The following is a 17,449-nucleotide window of genomic DNA, read 5'->3' on the forward strand; positions in this document are numbered from 1 at the left end:
GCGGTTTATGGGTTCAAGCCCTATATTGGATTCTGTGCTGACAGCTCAGAGCCCGAAGCCTGCTTCAGATTCTGTGTCTCCCCCTCTCTCTCTGCCCCTCCCCTGCTTGTGCTCTCTCTCTCTCTCTCTCAAAAATGAATAAACATTTTAAAAAATAATAAAAATAAGAACACTCATATAAATCTACATTTCTTCAAAAACAAGAACATTTTCTGTATAACCATTAAACCATTGTCACGCCTAAAAATATTAGCAATAATTGTTTAAGAACATCACTGAAACCAATTCTTATTTATTTCTTTATCCATCCATCTACGTATCTATTAATGTTTATTTTGAGAGCATGAGTAGGGGAGGGGAGGGTTCAAGAGAGAGAGAATCCCAAGCAGCCTGTCCGCGCAGAACCTGGCATGGGGCTCACTCTCAAGAACCGTGTGATCATGACCTGAGCTGAAATCAAGAATAGGAGGCTTAACCGACTGCACCACCCAGGTGCCCCCTATTTATTTTTTTAAGTAATCTCTACACCCATCGTGGGTCTTGAACTCACAACTCCCAGATCAAGAGTCGCACACTCACCGGCTGAGCCCTCCAGGCGTCGCCCCCCAAACCAATCCTTGTACATGTCTCCCCAGTTAACCCTGATAGAGTCCGCAAGATGCATTTCATTGAATCAGGCCTCTTAATCTAGAGTAGCACCCTCTGCCCATCACGCCTTTTATTCTCCCGTATATTTTCTTGTTGAAAATGGGGCTATTGTCTGTTCGATGCCCCACCTTTGGGGTTTGTTTAGTGTGTCCTCTTCCCCATATTGTGAGCTAGAAATTAGGTCTAAAAACATTCAGGTTATCTGTTTATTCTTTTTTTTTATTTCAAGTATAAGGAAATACAGTAAAACAAATTCTATACTTTCACTTCCAGGACAACTGTTCCTTCCTGTCCTCCCTCCCTCCCCACCCCCTTTTCCTTCCCCTCGCTCCCTTCTCCCTCCACACACAAGAATATAGTCCTTAAAAATTCAAATAGTACAGAAGTACCGAAAGCTACAAAACAAACTGAAAACTTCTCTCCGCCTTTCCTCCAAGTCAACCACTGACGATTGCTCTTGCTTGATACGTGAAAGGCTGATTTTTTTTTTTCTTTTTTAACCACCTCAAAGGTGACTTTTGGCCTAAAAAGACTCCTGTAGCTTCCTAGACAGCATTCCACTATTGAACTTCTGAAAGAGTGTCTTTTAAACGCGATCCTCAGATGATTCAAACTGCTAATATTCCCACCTGATTGCCACAAAACTAAACAATCCTACTTCTCCGCTTAGTGACTCCACACAGACAGCCGAGAAGACCGATGGCCATCTGACTGAGCCCACACATGAGCTCGAGAATCCCCACAAGCAGCAGGCCCAAGAACACTGAAAAATGGATCGTCCTGTGTTTGTTTTCTTTAGAACTGAAGTTCAAGCTATAGCGTCCACCATCACTGGCCCTGGTACCACTGAGGGTGGGATCAGTGACCTCAGCAGGAGCCATGCAGGACTCACTGAAGAACCACTGTAGATTGAAGGATTCTGGATGGATGTTTCTGAAACGCAAGAAACGAGAGAAGATATTCAGGAATATCACCATGAAGAAAGAATGCAGCATTGTGCTGTTTCTTACACTCACAGAAAAGGACGAGTATAATAAAACACAAGTACCTCGAGGGGCGCCTGGGTGGCTCGGTCGGTTAACCGTCGACTTTGGCTGAGGTCGTGATCTCATGGTTTGTGAGTTCGAGCCCCGCGTCGGGCTCTGTGCTGACAGCTCAGAGCCTGGAGCCTGCTTCGGATTCTGTGTCTCCCTCTCTCTCTGCCCCTCCCATGCTAATACTCTGTCTCTCTCTCTCAATAATAAATAAACATTAAAACACACACACACAACACAACTGCTTTGAAATACTGTGCCCAAAAACTATAGCTAAGTTCGAGGTTTCTGGTCATGTGTCCGTGTACTCTGATAGCTACAAAACTTTCGTTGATTATATAGCCCATCATTCTATAGCGCCTGCTCTTAGGTTGAACCATATGAAATTTGCTATGTCAGAAATGGTTGAATATTCATCTCCTGTGGTTCAACCTAATTATACAGGCGTTCTACTTGCTAAAGACATGCAAATCAAGGAGGCACCTCTTTCGTGGAGCTCAGTCCTTTGTGCAAAACTGAAATGATGTATCTGCTCTTAAACGAGATGTGCAACTTCTACTGACAAAAGGCATGTTCAGTATGTCTGATTACGATCCATCCGTGCCCACTGTAACCAGGTCTGGAAACTGAGAGCTTCTAGCCCTAACACGAACCGTCCTAAGATGATGTTTCCTCAGTTTACTATGGAGTAAGGCTAAGTGTTCTTGGAAAGTTTGCATTTCTGGATCCCAAAGCTGACATTTATCCGGGGAAGATGACAGTATTTCCAGCGCATAGAATAGGCGTGTGCTTTCTGCGGTTTGCCAGCAAGTGTAGGATCGCTCTTGTAACTGTTTACTCTCTGTAACTGTCTGTGTCCCCAACTAGAGTGACTCTTATCTGCAGAGCTTAGCCTGGTGCATGCTGACTTGTCCTCTCCGAAGGACTAAATGTGCACAGCACCTGTGCTTACAATCTCTGATTTTAAACTTCGGATCTGTTAGGAAACGGAATTTTTTTGAATTTTGATTCACGGCAACTGCAGTCTGCAAATTTTGAGAGATTTTTATTTTTTATTTAAAAAAATTTTCAATGTTTATCTTGGAGAGAGAGACAGAGGGCAAGCAGGGGAGGGGCAAAGAGAGAGGGAGACACAAAATCCGAAGCAGGCTCCAGGCTCTGAGCTGTCAGCACGGAGCCTGATGTGGGCCTTGGAACTCATGAACAGTGAGATCATGACCTGAGCCGAAGTTGGAGGCTCAACCGACTAAGCCACCCAGGTGCCCCCAAGAGATCTTTATTTTTTAATGTAGCAAGATAAGAGGAAATGAGGGGGAAATTTTTTTTCACATAATTCCAAAAGTGAATTCTGATTATTTTCCAAACTGAGGAACATACAGGTAACTGATGGATTAGGTTGTTCCGTTCTTCCAGTTTTACAAATTCAGTGCTTAGATTCAGGCACAGAACCATCTTACAAGACTGAAATGAGCCATTTACAAGTAACTTCAGTGGTGTGGCTGTAGGTGTTAAAGTGGATTCATTCCCGTGCCTACGGTATATTTATAGTAAGTGCATGAATCTTTTGACTGCTTTGTTTCTTTTAGGGCTTATAAGGAAGGTTCTAGATTTTATGTATTGTGTTTTTAGTCAACTGTTTAAATTATAAAGGTAACATACGCTTAGGACTTAAGACATTTAGTTAGCTCAGCCGTGTAGAAAGCCACTGCTCCCTTCACTTCCCCAGGGCATCTTCCATTACCATTCTCCAAAGATCAAAGCTAAATTTCTGGCGTATATTTCTCGGAATTCTGGATACACACACACCTATGCAGCCACGGATTTTTAAAAGACCAGGATGAGCCACCTGAGGCAACTACTCCTTTTAGACAAGATCAGCCCCAAAGCATTCTGAACGTAGTGGTTCCTCCGTTTCTGTGAGATTGTGCCAATCGGGGAAATTTGCTAAGTCCCTAAGAGTGTGTGTCCCAGCCACGCCATCAAAGAACAACGTGGGCCCCATGTCAACACCACACTCTTCTCGTGTAACTAGCTGCAGCATGTAAGACAGTCCGTGAAAATCAGGTGACTCACCTTAAGTTGTTGAATGAAAATTCACAGCTGGAAGTGCTGTTCACTTGAGAGTTACAAATGAGAGGGCCTTCCGAGAGAGCCCGGAGAGATACTAACATGCAGTACACAGCACCAATGACTGTGATCACATTCAGAAGTGATGACAGAAGCATCTGAAAAACAAAGGAGGCGCCGACCGGCATATGTTCTTACACGTTTGCTCCCGGTCTGTTTCAAGTCTCAGCATCACGCGCAGGCTTCGGTTCAATTGCTGCTGTTCCCCGGCCACCCCGCAGCCCCAGGTCTTAAGATCTCGGTTTGCTTAGGTCGGAATTATAAAAGAACAAAGAACAATGACGTCCCTGCCATTTGATTAGACTCATGAAAAGGTTGTGGGGCTTGCCACTGTCTCTGGGAACTCGCGCTTTTGTATACCGGAGGCTTTTCCGTTTCAAGGGACCACTGAAATCTGGTACCTTCTCCCCGTTCTGTGTACTTTCTACTTCACAGAGCCTTGACTACATCTTAAGCACACACATTTTGGTGTCTGGTCTCCTGACTCCCAAATCTTTCATCCAGATTTGGTCCTGATGCTGTGAGTGGCCCTGCATTGTGCAGGGATCAGTCAACAGTGCAGTGTTCGAACAGGGTTTAGATACTAGTAGCATTCCTCTCCACCCCTCCCCCCCAACGCCCACCAACACCAACCCGGCTCCAAATTGTTGACCACCAAAAGTGTCCTGGACATTGCTGAAGGTCACCTTGGCGGGGGCAGAACTGCCCCCCCTTGGAGAACCATACTGTGCTCGAGACAAAGATTATAAGCCTTTAAGCATCTTTCATTTCATGAACGAGAGCCAGAGAAAGGAGAAAAAAGTGTGAAATTTGCCCATAGGAAATGTTATGGCCCAAGTGAAAGTTTGTATAGGTCTACCTTTTCCAAAAAGAAGCTCCATATGGTTTCAGTGAAGTTGTTAGTCAATGATAATCACGACTTAAAGTCTACAGAAATGAAGGGAAGGAGTACATGTCCTTTTCCTTTGATGTGATAATATTGCCACTCCTAGAGGGTTTAGGAGACCTAATGCGTAAGCAGAATAAGTGGTTACCTACATAGTGTACGTTGTGGGATGTTGGGCTTTACATATATCATTTAGCCCTTTCAATAACCCCCCAAGAGATAGATACTATTATTCCCACTTCATGGATGAGAAAACTATAATTCAGGGAGGTTGGTGAACTTGTCAGGATCTCACGGAAATGGTAGTGCTCGGGTTTTAATCACGACACCAAAATCCTTCCAGCCGAAAGCGAAGAATGATGGATTTGGAGTCAATTCCAATCCGGATTCTTCTGTACTACTGTGGCCTGTGCAAGATGCTTCACTTGCTCATCAAGAAGTGTGCTGTTGATGTTTTAGGTCATTTATTACTTCTGACTTCTCATCGCTACAAAGGGGCCTGGCTTTAGAAAAGTGACTCTGAGTTCGAGCCCCGCGTCGGGCTCTGGGCTGATGGCTCAGAGCCTGGAGCCTGTTTCCGATTCTGTGTCTCCCTCTCTCTCTGCCCCTCCCCCGTTCATGCTCTGTCTCTCTCTGTCCCAAAAATAAATAAAACGTTGAAAAAAAATTTAGAAAAGTGACTCTGAGGATCTGAATTTGCCCGAGTCGGGGTTCATTTAAATGACTCAGCAAAACCAAAGCATTTGGAAACAAAATCAAGAAGCGACAAAGGGAAGGAACAAGGAACAGTTGAATTGGGGGAGATAGTAGGAACAGTTAATACAGAAGCCAAGCCTTGGTGACCCCATCTCCCACCCCAAGATCCAGCCTTTCTCACTTTTATGATGCTTTGGTCTTTTCTAGACTTGGAAGATGCCTGGTCTGACTTAAACACGGGCTTCCCATAGCTGCCACCAAGTGAGAAAAGTGCTTAGGAACACTATTGCATCTAGTAAATATAAGCTGGAAATTTTAATTAAGTAGCCAGCCTCACTATTATTGATAGAACATGAGCAGTATTATTCAACACGCCCCTCCTCCACCACCGCCTTGGCACTCCAGAGTTCCTGCAGCTCGTTGGCACGTAATAATCTGTAATGTTGCTGAAGCATGACTTCCAGTGATCTTCAAGCACGGTGTGGGGGAGCAAAGCCTGGTGTGTTAAGCCCAACACCTACGTGAAAGGCGTCTTGGTTATTCTGAACTCACTGCCCTCCAAGGACAAAGAAAAATGATCGTTGAAAAGATGACTAATTTGCCATTAAAGGATATGTGGGGGAACAAAAGATTCCTAATGGAAATATGATTGGAGAGAAAAATCTAGATAAGTGTTCTGACATTTTGGCGTTCAGGGATTTAGAAATATCTCAAGTGTCTTTCTTAAGAATGTAAGTACAACAGAGAGGTAATACAAAGTCAAACTGCAAATTATGATTTAAAAAGTACCAGAGAGGGGAAACTGAAAACTAATATATATTGAATACCTATAGTGAATCAGGAACAAAGATGGACTATAAACAATTAGAAAGTAATTATAAGCCTAGATAAATATCAAATGTCAAAAGGTAAATTTTAAAAATATAAATTTTCTGTTATGGATATAAATATGTAATACAGATATAGATATGTATGCTTTTAAAAACTGGTTCTCACCCCTGGGATCACAATTAGAATCACCTAGGGTATTTTTGAAAAATACTGAATCTCTGGGAGCCAGCTCAGCCAGGAATATTTACTGTGACTGCTTGTTTATTAATTGACCCCCTTCCTTAGAGATTATTGAAAGCCCTCGGTGTTACTTAATAGCAATGGTCACGGCATAAATAGTGTAAAGATTGTGAATTTTGGAGTCTGATGGATTTGGATGCAAATTCACCTACTGGCTACGCTGGCAAATTATTTGCTTTCTCTGAGGATCAATTTCTCGGTCAATGAAAGAGAGATCATCATACTTCCCAGTTAGTGCCTTTGAGAGCATTAAATAAGATTGTCGAGTTGGAAGTGTTCTGAGCGTAGTAACAGAAGGTTAGTAAGTACTAACTTCCTTTACTTTTAACTTACCTACAATTTTGTATATAATAGGTACATACTACATGTTTGAGAAAATAACCCGTTATCTTCTTTATACTGGATAAGGGCAATTGTCCCGATCGTAGCAAGCCAGTCTTTAACAGAACTGAGGATACACTTTCCCAAAGTATTTTATACACGCCACAAAAAATAACAAATATTTGAGAATTATGAAATCGATTGGGGCTCTGGGTATGACTTAACAAATCCCCTTTCTTTGAAAACCTTTAGCGACAACTGAAGATTGAGGAAAGGTCTGAAGACTGGACCTCAAAGGTAAATTTTTGTGGGGAGAGAAAAAAAAAAGAAACAGAAAAAGAAAAACTTCACACTTTCCACATTATCATGTAATCGTTGCAAATGGCACGTCGCTAAGCCTGTGGTCCTGCCACTGACGGTTTGGGAAGCTTTGCTGCTGCATCAGCAACTGCTCATGCGCTTTGGCCCCGATGGGACTGTACTCACTCCAATTCTGTTGTTGCAACACGCTCTCTTTCTTGCTGCCAAGGACATTGTTGTTGCCGGAATGACCTGGAAATCACATCAGCAGGCAGGATGAGCATTATGTCTTCTCATCAGATGAAAAAGCAGTAATCCCCACTCCCGCCAAGTTGTGGGAAATCAAGTCTCGAGAGAACCAACGGGGAAATTTGGCAACATCTCCTGATATCGGGGTCCCCGTTTCAACCACAAAGATGAGGATAATGGCTTCAAACCCTCCCATCTACATTCTGGCTCTACTCTCATCTTATAGAGACTCGGATTTTAAATGGAATAGAATGAGTTATTTATCCGTTATTTTGGAAAGAACGCTCCTGGAAGAATTGTTTGCACCATCCAAAATTCCCTTTTCTTCTCTTTTTTTTTCTTCTTCTTGTTTTAAGTTACTATAATCTACAACCACTTATCCAATTTCCCAAAAATCGCATGAGTTAATCTGGGAAGCGCCCAGAAAGGAAGTTGTGGGGCTGGCAGTTGGGAACTAAGAATTCTGTCACCACCCTCTCCCATTTCCTAAGTTTCCTCATACCCCCCCGAGGTCACCACTGTCTAGCTAGTTCCCAAGCTTATGATTCGAGCATTCTTTCTGGTTCCACATTCTCCTTTCTGCTCGTGTGTCCATGATGGGTAATGATCTCACTTTACACTGATGTTCAGGAATCCTGTCTATAATGCATTCTGTGTCGAGGGAGATACACAATGCTGAGGAAAGCTGTAAGAAATGATGCCGCATTTTCAGGATGAGGCTTAAATTTTTAGGACTACCTAGTCAGCAGCTCTGACTAGAAATTCCTCCTGGAAAAAGTGTCGTATCATTGAAGAGTGACATGTGAATTACTTCCTTCTACTTAAGAAATGTTAGCCATGAGGTTTTTCTGCCTTCTCAGCATAGCTGCCCTGAAAGTAGTTCTCTCTTTTTTCCTTCCACTCTTGCTTTCTGATGTTTTATTGAGTTCTAACAAGGGGCCAGGTACCGTTGTAGGTGCTGAACATGTTTTAGTTCATGCCAGCCTCATAACAATCCTCTGAGGTAGGAACTATTATTACTCCCATTCTACCCGTGAAAAAACTGAGACACAGAAAGTTCGAGTGACTTGCCTAAGAGAGTGGATGAGTTGGGAGCCAAAGCTGGACATTTGGGTTCCAGAGCCCAGACTCTTTATTTATTCTCTTATTCTGAGAGAGGCAGAGAGAGGGAGGGGTGGGCAGAGAGAGAGAGAGAGAGAGAGAGAGAGAATCTCAAGCAGGCTTTGCGCTATCAATGCTGAAATCAAGAGTCGGACACTTAACCAACTGAGCCACCCAGATGCCCCCAGAGCCCAGACTCCACCACGATTCCACCCTGGCCAATCCTGACAATTCTCTCTTCCTACAGAGAAGCTGTCCATTCACCTCCTTCCCCCGCCCCCGTCCCGCTTCATCCTTCCTCCCACACACCCCCTTGGCTCCTCCCACCCTCCTCTTCTGGCTGTTCCTTCCCTGATGCTTCTTTTTAAGCCCCCACCCACCTTTGTCCTTTTATTTTTTTTTTAAATTTTTTTTCAACGTTTTTTATTTATTTTTGGGACAGAGAGAGACAGAGCATGAACGGGGGAGGGGCAGAGAGAGAGGGAGACACAGAATCGGAAACAGGCTCCAGGCTCCGAGCCATCAGCGCAGAGCCTGACGCGGGGCTCGAACTCACGGACCGCGAGATCGTGCACCTTTGTCCTTTTAGAACAGGTTTAAGATTTACTTACAACGTACAAGGCAGCCTTCCTGACGAACTTCACCCCACCCTGACCAGGTGCTGACTCCACGTCACTTGTGGGGAATGCTGTATTGTTATCAAGCTTTGCTTGCCTATTGCCTTGAACACCAACACCCTTGTAATTCAGGAGGCACGTAGGTATGACAGCCAAGCCACTCAGGGGCATAGCTGAGAACCCCCAAAGGGAAAAGAAACTTCAGCCCCCAAATAGGTGTCAGCATCCATAGACTAAGCTTCTTTTGTTGTATTCATAAGCTATACTGTCTTCTGAACTTCAGGACAAATCATTTAGGACACAACCGGCACTGTGCCCCCCCCATCTTTTTTTTTATAAATAAAGTTTTATCAGAATACAGCCATGCCCATTCACTGACATATTTTGTGCGGCTGCTTTCACACATCAATGGTACAGTTGAGTAATTGTGAGAGACTGGCTCACAAAGCTTAAAATACTGTCTGGCTCCTTATAGAACAAAATTCCCAGCCCCTGATTTAGAAATGTAATGAATATGTTAAAGTTGGAACAACATTAAGTTACAACTTAAATGGATAAATCATTCCATTTTCCCTATCGATGTAAATTAAACTAACTTTCTTGAGGATTAATTTATTTCAGAGCTGCTGAACATCTTTCGTAATTCTTTTCCCTTGCAAACGTGTTTTATAACATAACAATGATTGACAGTATGTGAATTCTCACCCAGTTGACTTCATGACATCTTTTTTTTTTTTTTTGAGAGGGAGAGCACAAGAGAGCATGAGACAGGGAGGGACAGAGAGAGAGAGAGAGAGAGGGAGAGAGAAAATCCCAAGCAGGCTCTTCACTGTCAGCAGAGCCCGATGCAAAACTCCATCTCACAACCCTGGGATCATGACCTGAGCCAAAATCGAGCCAGGGGCTCAACCGATTGAGCCACCCAGGCCCCCCCAGCTTCATGACATCTTAACACATCTTTGTTACATGATTATGGGTAACTTAATAACTCACTGTATTTCAACCATTTTGCCCAGTCAGAGTTTTGGGAGTTGGAGGGACTCTTTATGAAATGGACAGTAAAATGTGATTTGATTTGATTTTTGTTTAATGTCTACATCCCATGTCAGGCTTGAACCCACAACCCTGAGATCAAGAGTTGCACGCTCCACCAGCTGAGCCAGCCAGGTGCCCATGGACAGTAAAATGTGAAAGTATATGTGTACATAGGTGACTGAATTATAAATCTTCCAGATAATCTCCTGTGATCATTAGTAATTATGAGAATACTCTTTCTCTTCAATTCCTGAGCATGAGTTTGTGTGAAATTAAAAATCTCTATAGATTTTTTTTTTATTTTTTAAAATGTTTATTTTTGAGAGAGACAGAGCATGAGGAAGGGAGGGGCAAAGAGAAAGGAAGACACAGAAACTGAAGCAGTTCCAGGCTCCGAGCTGTCAGCACAGAGCCTGATGCGGGGCTTGAACTCACGAACCGCAAGATCATGACCTGAGTTGAAGTCAGACACTTAATCAACTGAACTACCCAGGCACCACAATAGATTTTGTTTTTAGAAAGAAGTAGTATTGTTCATTTTTTTCTTACAGAAACACATACTTTTATCCAGTTTTAGAAGTAAGGTAGTATATGATTTGGTAAATGAAGTACAAGAGAGCTTTTAGATCATTGAAACTCTGATAAAATGCAAACTTTGGGCATTTTTCTATGTACTTGAATATGAGAATAACACACAAAGCCATAGTTCAGCATAAATACAAAAATTATATTTTGAAAACTCTTGTTATATGTAATATTTTCTAATGTGTTTAGCATTCAACAACTTGTTCTCTGTTAAGACTTGTTCTGTGTTAATTAATGATATTTAATATATTACCATTATGTAATAAGTACACTCAATGAGTAAGCATGATTAAGATGAGACTTCCAACTAACTCATATAAAATAAAATGACCTTTCTATTTTTAGAGGATGGACTTCAAGTCTTTTTTTTAGTACCTGAAAAAAATAACACGTATTGATTTTTCCACTTAGGAGATAATGGTTGAAAATAATTATGCAACATCTTTACTCTTGATTATGGTTTCAAAAGATGAAAAAGTTCGCCTCTCTTTTGAGTAAATCATAAAACCATAAAATGAGTGTATTTCATGAAATAATCAATAATGAATTCCACAGTTTTTATTATTAGCTACTTCCTGCAAAATCCCATTTTTGAAAAAAATTTAAAATACCTTAGCAATTTTAGAAAGATTTCAAGAACTAGGACAAAAGTGCTATCACGGGCAGTGAATTCTTCCTTATTAACGTTTCTTTGTATTTACAAGTGTAGTAAGAGATCCACATTTTGAACGATTCCCTTTGAAAAAGATATTCTTCCAGGTCCTATATATAGCCAAGGATCAGGAAAATGTACCTGCATTCTGAGCCTTTCTATCATCCACCAGTTTGCTTGTGAGCCTAGCCTAGAGTTTGAAGCTCAGTCTGTAAGAGACATGTTGAAATTTTCAAGGAGCTGTTTGCTGCTTTGATGACCTTCTACAATGCTGCGCAACAGAGATAACCTTGTGTGATTCCGGTAGCTCATTAATGTTTATTGAGGATGATAAAGCAAGTGCAACCATAGAACCAGGAAGTCCAGATCCTCTGGAACTGTTTCACAGATTTTGTCACCTCTGTATGCTTCAGTTTCCTGGCCACTTAAATGTGTGAATTACGTTCTGGATTTCATCTTTCCCCTTTGTCAGTTGGAGACAGTCGTTGAGAATGATGGTGCTAATACTGGTGGAAAACAAACCTTTAGAATCAGATACATCTGGAATTGAGTTTCACCCCTACTATGTGACCTTGTTAACATTCCTAACCTTCTGTGTGCTGATCTGTCAAAATACAAGTAATAATATCTACTTGGCCAGATCATCAGAGAGATGAAATGAACTAGTGTAAAGCGTGACCCCCAGTAGCTGGTGCTTAACGGTACTCTCTGTGCGTCTTTCACTCTGTCTGCATCCCCTTTCTTCTTCCTCTCCCTCTCCCCCCACCAAAATAAGCATACATAGAACATAGCTGTGCACTATCACCACCTGAGGCTCCATTAATGCTAGCAAGAAATTCTTTTCAATGGGGATGGGGTTTATAGTAGAACCAATTTATATTTAAAGTTACATGAGTTATCCTAATGGATTAGGAACTTTTAGGGTTTTCATAGAAATTGCCATCATTAATTAAACTTGGCCTGCTGTGGGCGCCTGCATGGTTGGTTAAGCGTCTGACTTCAGCTCAGGTCATGATGTCATGGTTTGTGAGTTCGAGCCCCACATCGGGCTCTGCACTGACAGCAAGGAATCTGCTTGGGATTCCCTGTCTCTCTCTGTCTCTCTGTCTCTCTTTCTCTCTCTCTGCCCTTGGCACATGTTCTCTCACACACTCTCTCTCAAAGTAAATAAATAAGCTTAAAACAAACAAACAAACAACACTTGACCAGCTAGCTGCTCCTGGCTGCTGGCCTAAGCAGATGCAAGGAAGCTCATGCCATTCAAGTGGAGAGAAACTTCTAGAAGGGCAGAAAGCAGACACAAGGATTGGCAGTTGCATCGCGGATGAGCGCTATTGATCACTTTCTCTCAGCCTGGAAGAGAAGTCTCATGGTGGTTGGAAGAAATAGCCCTTTGAGTAACTTTTTCTACCTAGAACAAGGTGAACAGATTGCTCACGATGTTAAAGGAAAAGAAACCATCAACTTTGGGCGGAATGCTTCCTAAAATGGCTTTCTGGTGCCAGAGTAGTCTCAAATCCAGCGTGCCAGCCAAAGGAGGATTTTTTATCTAAAGCTTAATATCTAATGACCCACGAGTGTTTTCATATAAGTCTGGGATAAGACCAGAAGCAGTAACATGATCATCATCATTCACACACACACACACACACACACACACACACACACACACACACACCCAAACAAAAGCTCACTTCTCTGGCTTTAACCAGAGTCCCTTTATGGGTAGCATTTCCCACCCCATATTCCTGTGAATACTTAGAGACTAGCATTGGCAAAGGAAAGCTGAGGGAATGGATTCAAAACATCTTGAACACAACAAAGAACAGCGTTACATGTGAAGAAATATGATCGGTACGAACCCAACCAACTTTTATCAAATTATTATTTTTTTTGCCCGAGCCCCCTGGCCTGTACTCCAGTTTACTTAAATTGTCGGTCTTCACTTAATGCCAGTATAAATTAATACCATTCCACTCCTCCTGACAGCATCCCCATCAGGCTAAAAGTCTTTAGAAGTTGGGTAAAATAGGCCTTTCTCGAAATCAGGCCAAGTAAACGTTACTCACCATCAGCCCTGCTCCTATAATTCCTGGGAACCACCACTCAAAGCAAGAGATGGGGTTTTGAAGAAACTGGCCTTCATCAACTAAGTTGACAATTAGAGGGATTGCGTTGAGGGTTATTCCCAGTAGAAGTAGAACCAGCAAGGTGAATCCATTACAGGATGTCCATCCTTCACAGCAGGTCATGGTCAGTCCCTGGTTCAACGAGAAACCCTGTCAAAGTGGCTGTTTGGGTGGCGCTGCCTTGCCTTTTATCCTGAGCCTTCTAGTTAAAGTTTAGAACTTATGAAAAATAATTGCGGGAAGTGGTTCAGAGTCCAGTAGGGCAGGACATTATTATGAGAACTGTTAAGGAAGTAAATTGGGGTTTATTTGCACTTTGTTATGTATTTGTTAAAAACAAGCTTTTATAGTTTATAATAAAATGTTTCCCTGGTAGACACAAAAATTTCCTGATAATGATTAAAAACAGCTACTCCCACCCACCCCACACACAAACTTGTGTCCACCCCAGTATCCAATCTACATTGGCTTAATCTTTTTTAAAAGTTTATTTATTTAAAGAGCGAGAGCAAGTATCAGTAGGGGAGGGGAAGAGAGAAAGGGAGAGAGAGAAGCCCAAGCAGGCTCCTCGCTGTTAGCACAGATCTCGACATCGGGCTCCATATCACAACCTTGACTGAAATCATGACCTGAGCCTAAATCAAGAGTCAGACGATTAACTGACTGAGCCACCCAGACACCCCTACACTGGCTTAATCTTGAAGTGTCATCCAGTAAGACTGAAGACAAAACACTTCAGGTCCTGGGCAAGACAGTAAAGCACCAGGACGCCTTCTGGATCCTTGGATTGAATGACATCAATGAGAGCCAATCTTTGATGTGGTCAAAGAAACGTGTTCATCTGCAATGACAATTTCAAGCTCCTGCCAGCGCACCCTGTCAGCAGGAGGCCACAAAGCGTCGTCCTCTCAGGCTTTTTCATTGTCATTAATTATTCTCCTCAGTTGCCGTATCACACATTTATGTACGTAAGCCTCTTTTTCTGATCGTAACATCATTTGTATAATTGCTGTTGTTGGCACACCTCAATTTCCTGTCAGGTAGGAACCACAACTGCAGGAACTCTTGGTCGAACTTGCCCTTGTGACCCACGTAATAACACAGATAAAGGTCACTCTCCATGACTCCATAGGACAAGGAAAGGGGGGGGAGGGGAATCTGTAGTATGTGTTAGATACATTTATGCAAGAAAATAAAGAGATGAAAACTAAAAAAAAAAAAAGATGGGTTTAAGATCTGCTTCTCTAATATATTTGACTAGTATGCCTTATAAAAAATAAAAACAAGAATATCCATTTTACATGATTTTTTTCTGTTGTATTGATATTATTACCACCTATGGAAGTTCCTTATTTGGAAAACGTTCAATAATAAAGTGAACATATATGGGATGCCTGGGTGGCTCAGTCGGTTAAGTGTCCGATTTTAGCTCAGGTCATGATTTCATAGTTTGTGAGTTCCAGCCCCGTGTCAGGCTCTGTGCTGACAGCTCAGAGCCTGGAACCTGCCTTGGATTCTCCCTCTCTCCCTCTCTCTCTGCTCCTCCCCTGCTCATGCTCTCTCTCTCTCTCTCTGTCTCTCTCTGTCTCTCAAATAAACATTAAAAAAATAATAATATGGATGGAACTGGAGTGTGTTATGCTAAGAGAAATTAGAGAAAGACAAATATCATATGACTTCACTCATGTGGAATTTAAGATACGAAACAGATGAACATAAGGGAAGGGAAGCAAAACTAATATAAAAACAGGGAGGGGGACAAAACACCAGAGACTCTTAAATATAGAGAACAAACTGAGGGTTGCTGGTGGATGGGGGGATGGGCTAAATGGTCAAGGAGCATTAAGGAGGACACTTGTTGGGATGAGCACTGGGCGTTATATGTAGGGGACGAATCACTGGATTCTACGCTGAAATCACTATTGCGCTATATGCTACCTAACTTGGATGCAAATTTAAATTTTTTTAAAAATAATAATAATAAATAAAATGAAATACAAAAGTTCTCGTGCTAATTGGCCATCCGTGGGTCAACAAGAGGGCTCTGCTTGTGGTAATGACTGAGAGATTCAGGCTGACAGAGGCACAGCCATCTCTACCCCGGCTCTCACAACTATAGAAGCAGAGTAAAAAGATGCGAGGAGCCACATACGAGGTCTTAAGGTTTTTGTCCAGAAGAGATCCATATCACCTCTTGCCACATTTGCTTGGCCAAAGGATCACTCAGTTATGCTTGAGTTCAAGTGGGTGATGAGATACAAACCAATGTGTGTCCGGAAGAGATTCAAACATTAGGCGGCTCTAATGCCTCCCATGCCTTCCTTCTGCCCCCGAGTGGTCCCCATTCCGGCCCAGAGCAGGCATGCAGCGGATGCTGTTGGGAATGACGAATGGCTGAGTGAGTGCAGAAGTGGAGTCGGTGTCATCCACAAGCTCAGGCGTCATGGTCTCAGAGAGTGGCACCCCAACCTGCAGAAGCAGGAGGGCATGGGGCATGTGTTACACTGGGCGTGTCTGGTAAGGGACACTGAAGCGTTAGTTCCACGTTGGGGTCCAAACAGAAAATGACTCTTCGTACCAAATGGATTAAGCATCCCCACCCATCACCATAGCACACAAACCTCTGAAAATGACGGAAGGATCACCAGTACAGAGCACTACCCTTCAGTGGCGCTATGAGAAGGGGGATAGTCCCGTTGAATGGTTTGTATACTTCTGCATGGTTGAGGTTATCTAGAATAATTTCATATTTATTTTATAAAAGTTCACTGCTAGAAACTACCATGCCGCTGAGTTATATAGATTATATGGCTACAGAATCATAATAATATATAAGTAAATTATGTATTTATTACTGAGATAACTGCATGGGAAGAGGTACTTATTTTAGCATGTGGACTTGGCAATTTCACATGCTTTCCCATCCCCATAAGGAGTTGAATTACAGAACTCTTTAGGTATTGGGGTGTTCAAAGGGACCTGAACTTGTTGGACTCTACCTAACTTCTAGACTCTTTGCCAGAGGACCAAAACTAAGTAGCATGATTTGGTAGTGGCCATAACAAAGCCTACTTCCACCTGGCTTTGGTAGTCTCTCCACTTGTAGCTAAGAGTAGGTACCTGAAAAATTGTGTAAAAATGTAGAAATATAATCTGTATTATCAAGGGAAAGATATTTAGGGATAAAGCAGGAAAGGGAATCCACTTACAAATGAAGAGAAGGAATATAGCAGACAACTTTTTTAAATTTTATTTTTAATTTTTTATTTATTTTTTTAATGTTTATTCATTTTTGAGAGACAGAGAGAGACAGAGTATGAGCAGGGAAGGGGCAGAGAGAGAGGGAGACACAGAATCTGAAGCAGGCTCCAGGCTCTGAGCTGTCAGCACAGCGCCCGACGCGGGGCTCGAACTCACGAACTGTGAGATCATGACCTGAGCTGAAGTTGGACGCTCAACCGACTGAGCCACTCAGGTGCCCCTATTTTTTATTTTTTAAAATTTACATCCAAATTAGTTAGCATATAGTGAAACAATGATTTCAGGAGTAGATTCCTTAATGCCCCTTACCCATTTATCCCATCCCCCCTCCCACAACCCCTCCAGCAACCCTCAGTTTGTTCTCCATATTTATGAGTCTCTTCTGTTTTGCCCCCTCCCTGTTTTTATATTATTTTTGTTTCCCTTCCCTTATGTTCATCTGTTTGGTCTCTTAAAGTCCTCATAGGAGTGAAGTCATATGATTTTTGTCTTTCTCTAACTGACTAATTTCACTTAGCATAATACCCTCCAGTTCCATCCACATAGTTGCAAATGGCAAGATTTCATTCTTTTTGATTGCCAAGTAATACTCCATTGTATATATATACCACATCTTCTTTATCCATTCATCCATCGATGGACATTTGAGCTCTTTCCATACTTTGGCTGTTGTTGATAGTGCTGCTATAAACATGGGGTGCATGTGTCCCTTCAAAACAGCACACCTGTATCCCTTG

The 17,449-nt window shown here is 42.3% G+C and overlaps 1 protein-coding gene and 1 pseudogene across 2 annotated transcripts; both read right to left on the reverse strand.

Moving 5' to 3' along the window:
* Positions 1–793: 793 nt before the first annotated feature.
* Positions 794–13,635, reverse strand: TM4SF20 (transmembrane 4 L six family member 20). Of its 2 annotated transcripts, XM_015069280.3 has the most exons (4): positions 13,392–13,633; positions 7,270–7,335; positions 3,756–3,907; positions 794–1,581 (listed from the first exon to the last, which is right to left on the reverse strand). In XM_015069280.3, the coding sequence occupies exons 1-4, from the start codon at positions 13,572–13,574 to the stop codon at positions 1,293–1,295; spliced, it is 690 nt and encodes a 229-aa protein (XP_014924766.1). In that variant the 5' UTR covers positions 13,575–13,633; the 3' UTR covers positions 794–1,292. The 2 variants fall into 2 exon arrangements, with proteins under 2 accessions (XP_014924766.1, XP_053071865.1); XM_053215890.1 differs by lacking the exon at positions 7,270–7,335 and having other exon boundaries at positions 13,392–13,635.
* Positions 13,636–14,001: 366 nt separating this feature from the next.
* On the reverse strand, positions 14,002–14,618 carry LOC106972304 (protein mago nashi homolog; annotated as a pseudogene).
* Between the last annotated feature and the right edge of the window lie 2,831 nt (positions 14,619–17,449).

The sequence above is a fragment of the Acinonyx jubatus genome, chromosome C1 (genome assembly GCF_027475565.1).
Source record: "Acinonyx jubatus isolate Ajub_Pintada_27869175 chromosome C1, VMU_Ajub_asm_v1.0, whole genome shotgun sequence".
In the NCBI taxonomy this organism is placed as follows: domain Eukaryota; kingdom Metazoa; phylum Chordata; class Mammalia; order Carnivora; family Felidae; genus Acinonyx; species Acinonyx jubatus.

What these genes read in the sequence shown, in the direction of transcription:
- TM4SF20 (XM_015069280.3), bottom strand. Translation starts at nt 13,574, where the DNA reads ATGACCTGCTGTGAAGGATGGACATCCTGTAATGGATTCACCTTGCTG. An exon ending in GTTGCAACAACAGAATTGGA is followed by an intron (nt 3,908 to 7,269) that starts GTGAGTACAGTC and finishes TTTGTTTTTCAG; the next exon opens with ATGCTTCTGTCATCACTTCT. An exon ending in TTTTCATTCAACAACTTAAG is followed by an intron (nt 1,582 to 3,755) that starts GTGAGTCACCTG and finishes CTTGCGTTTCAG; the next exon opens with AAACATCCATCCAGAATCCT.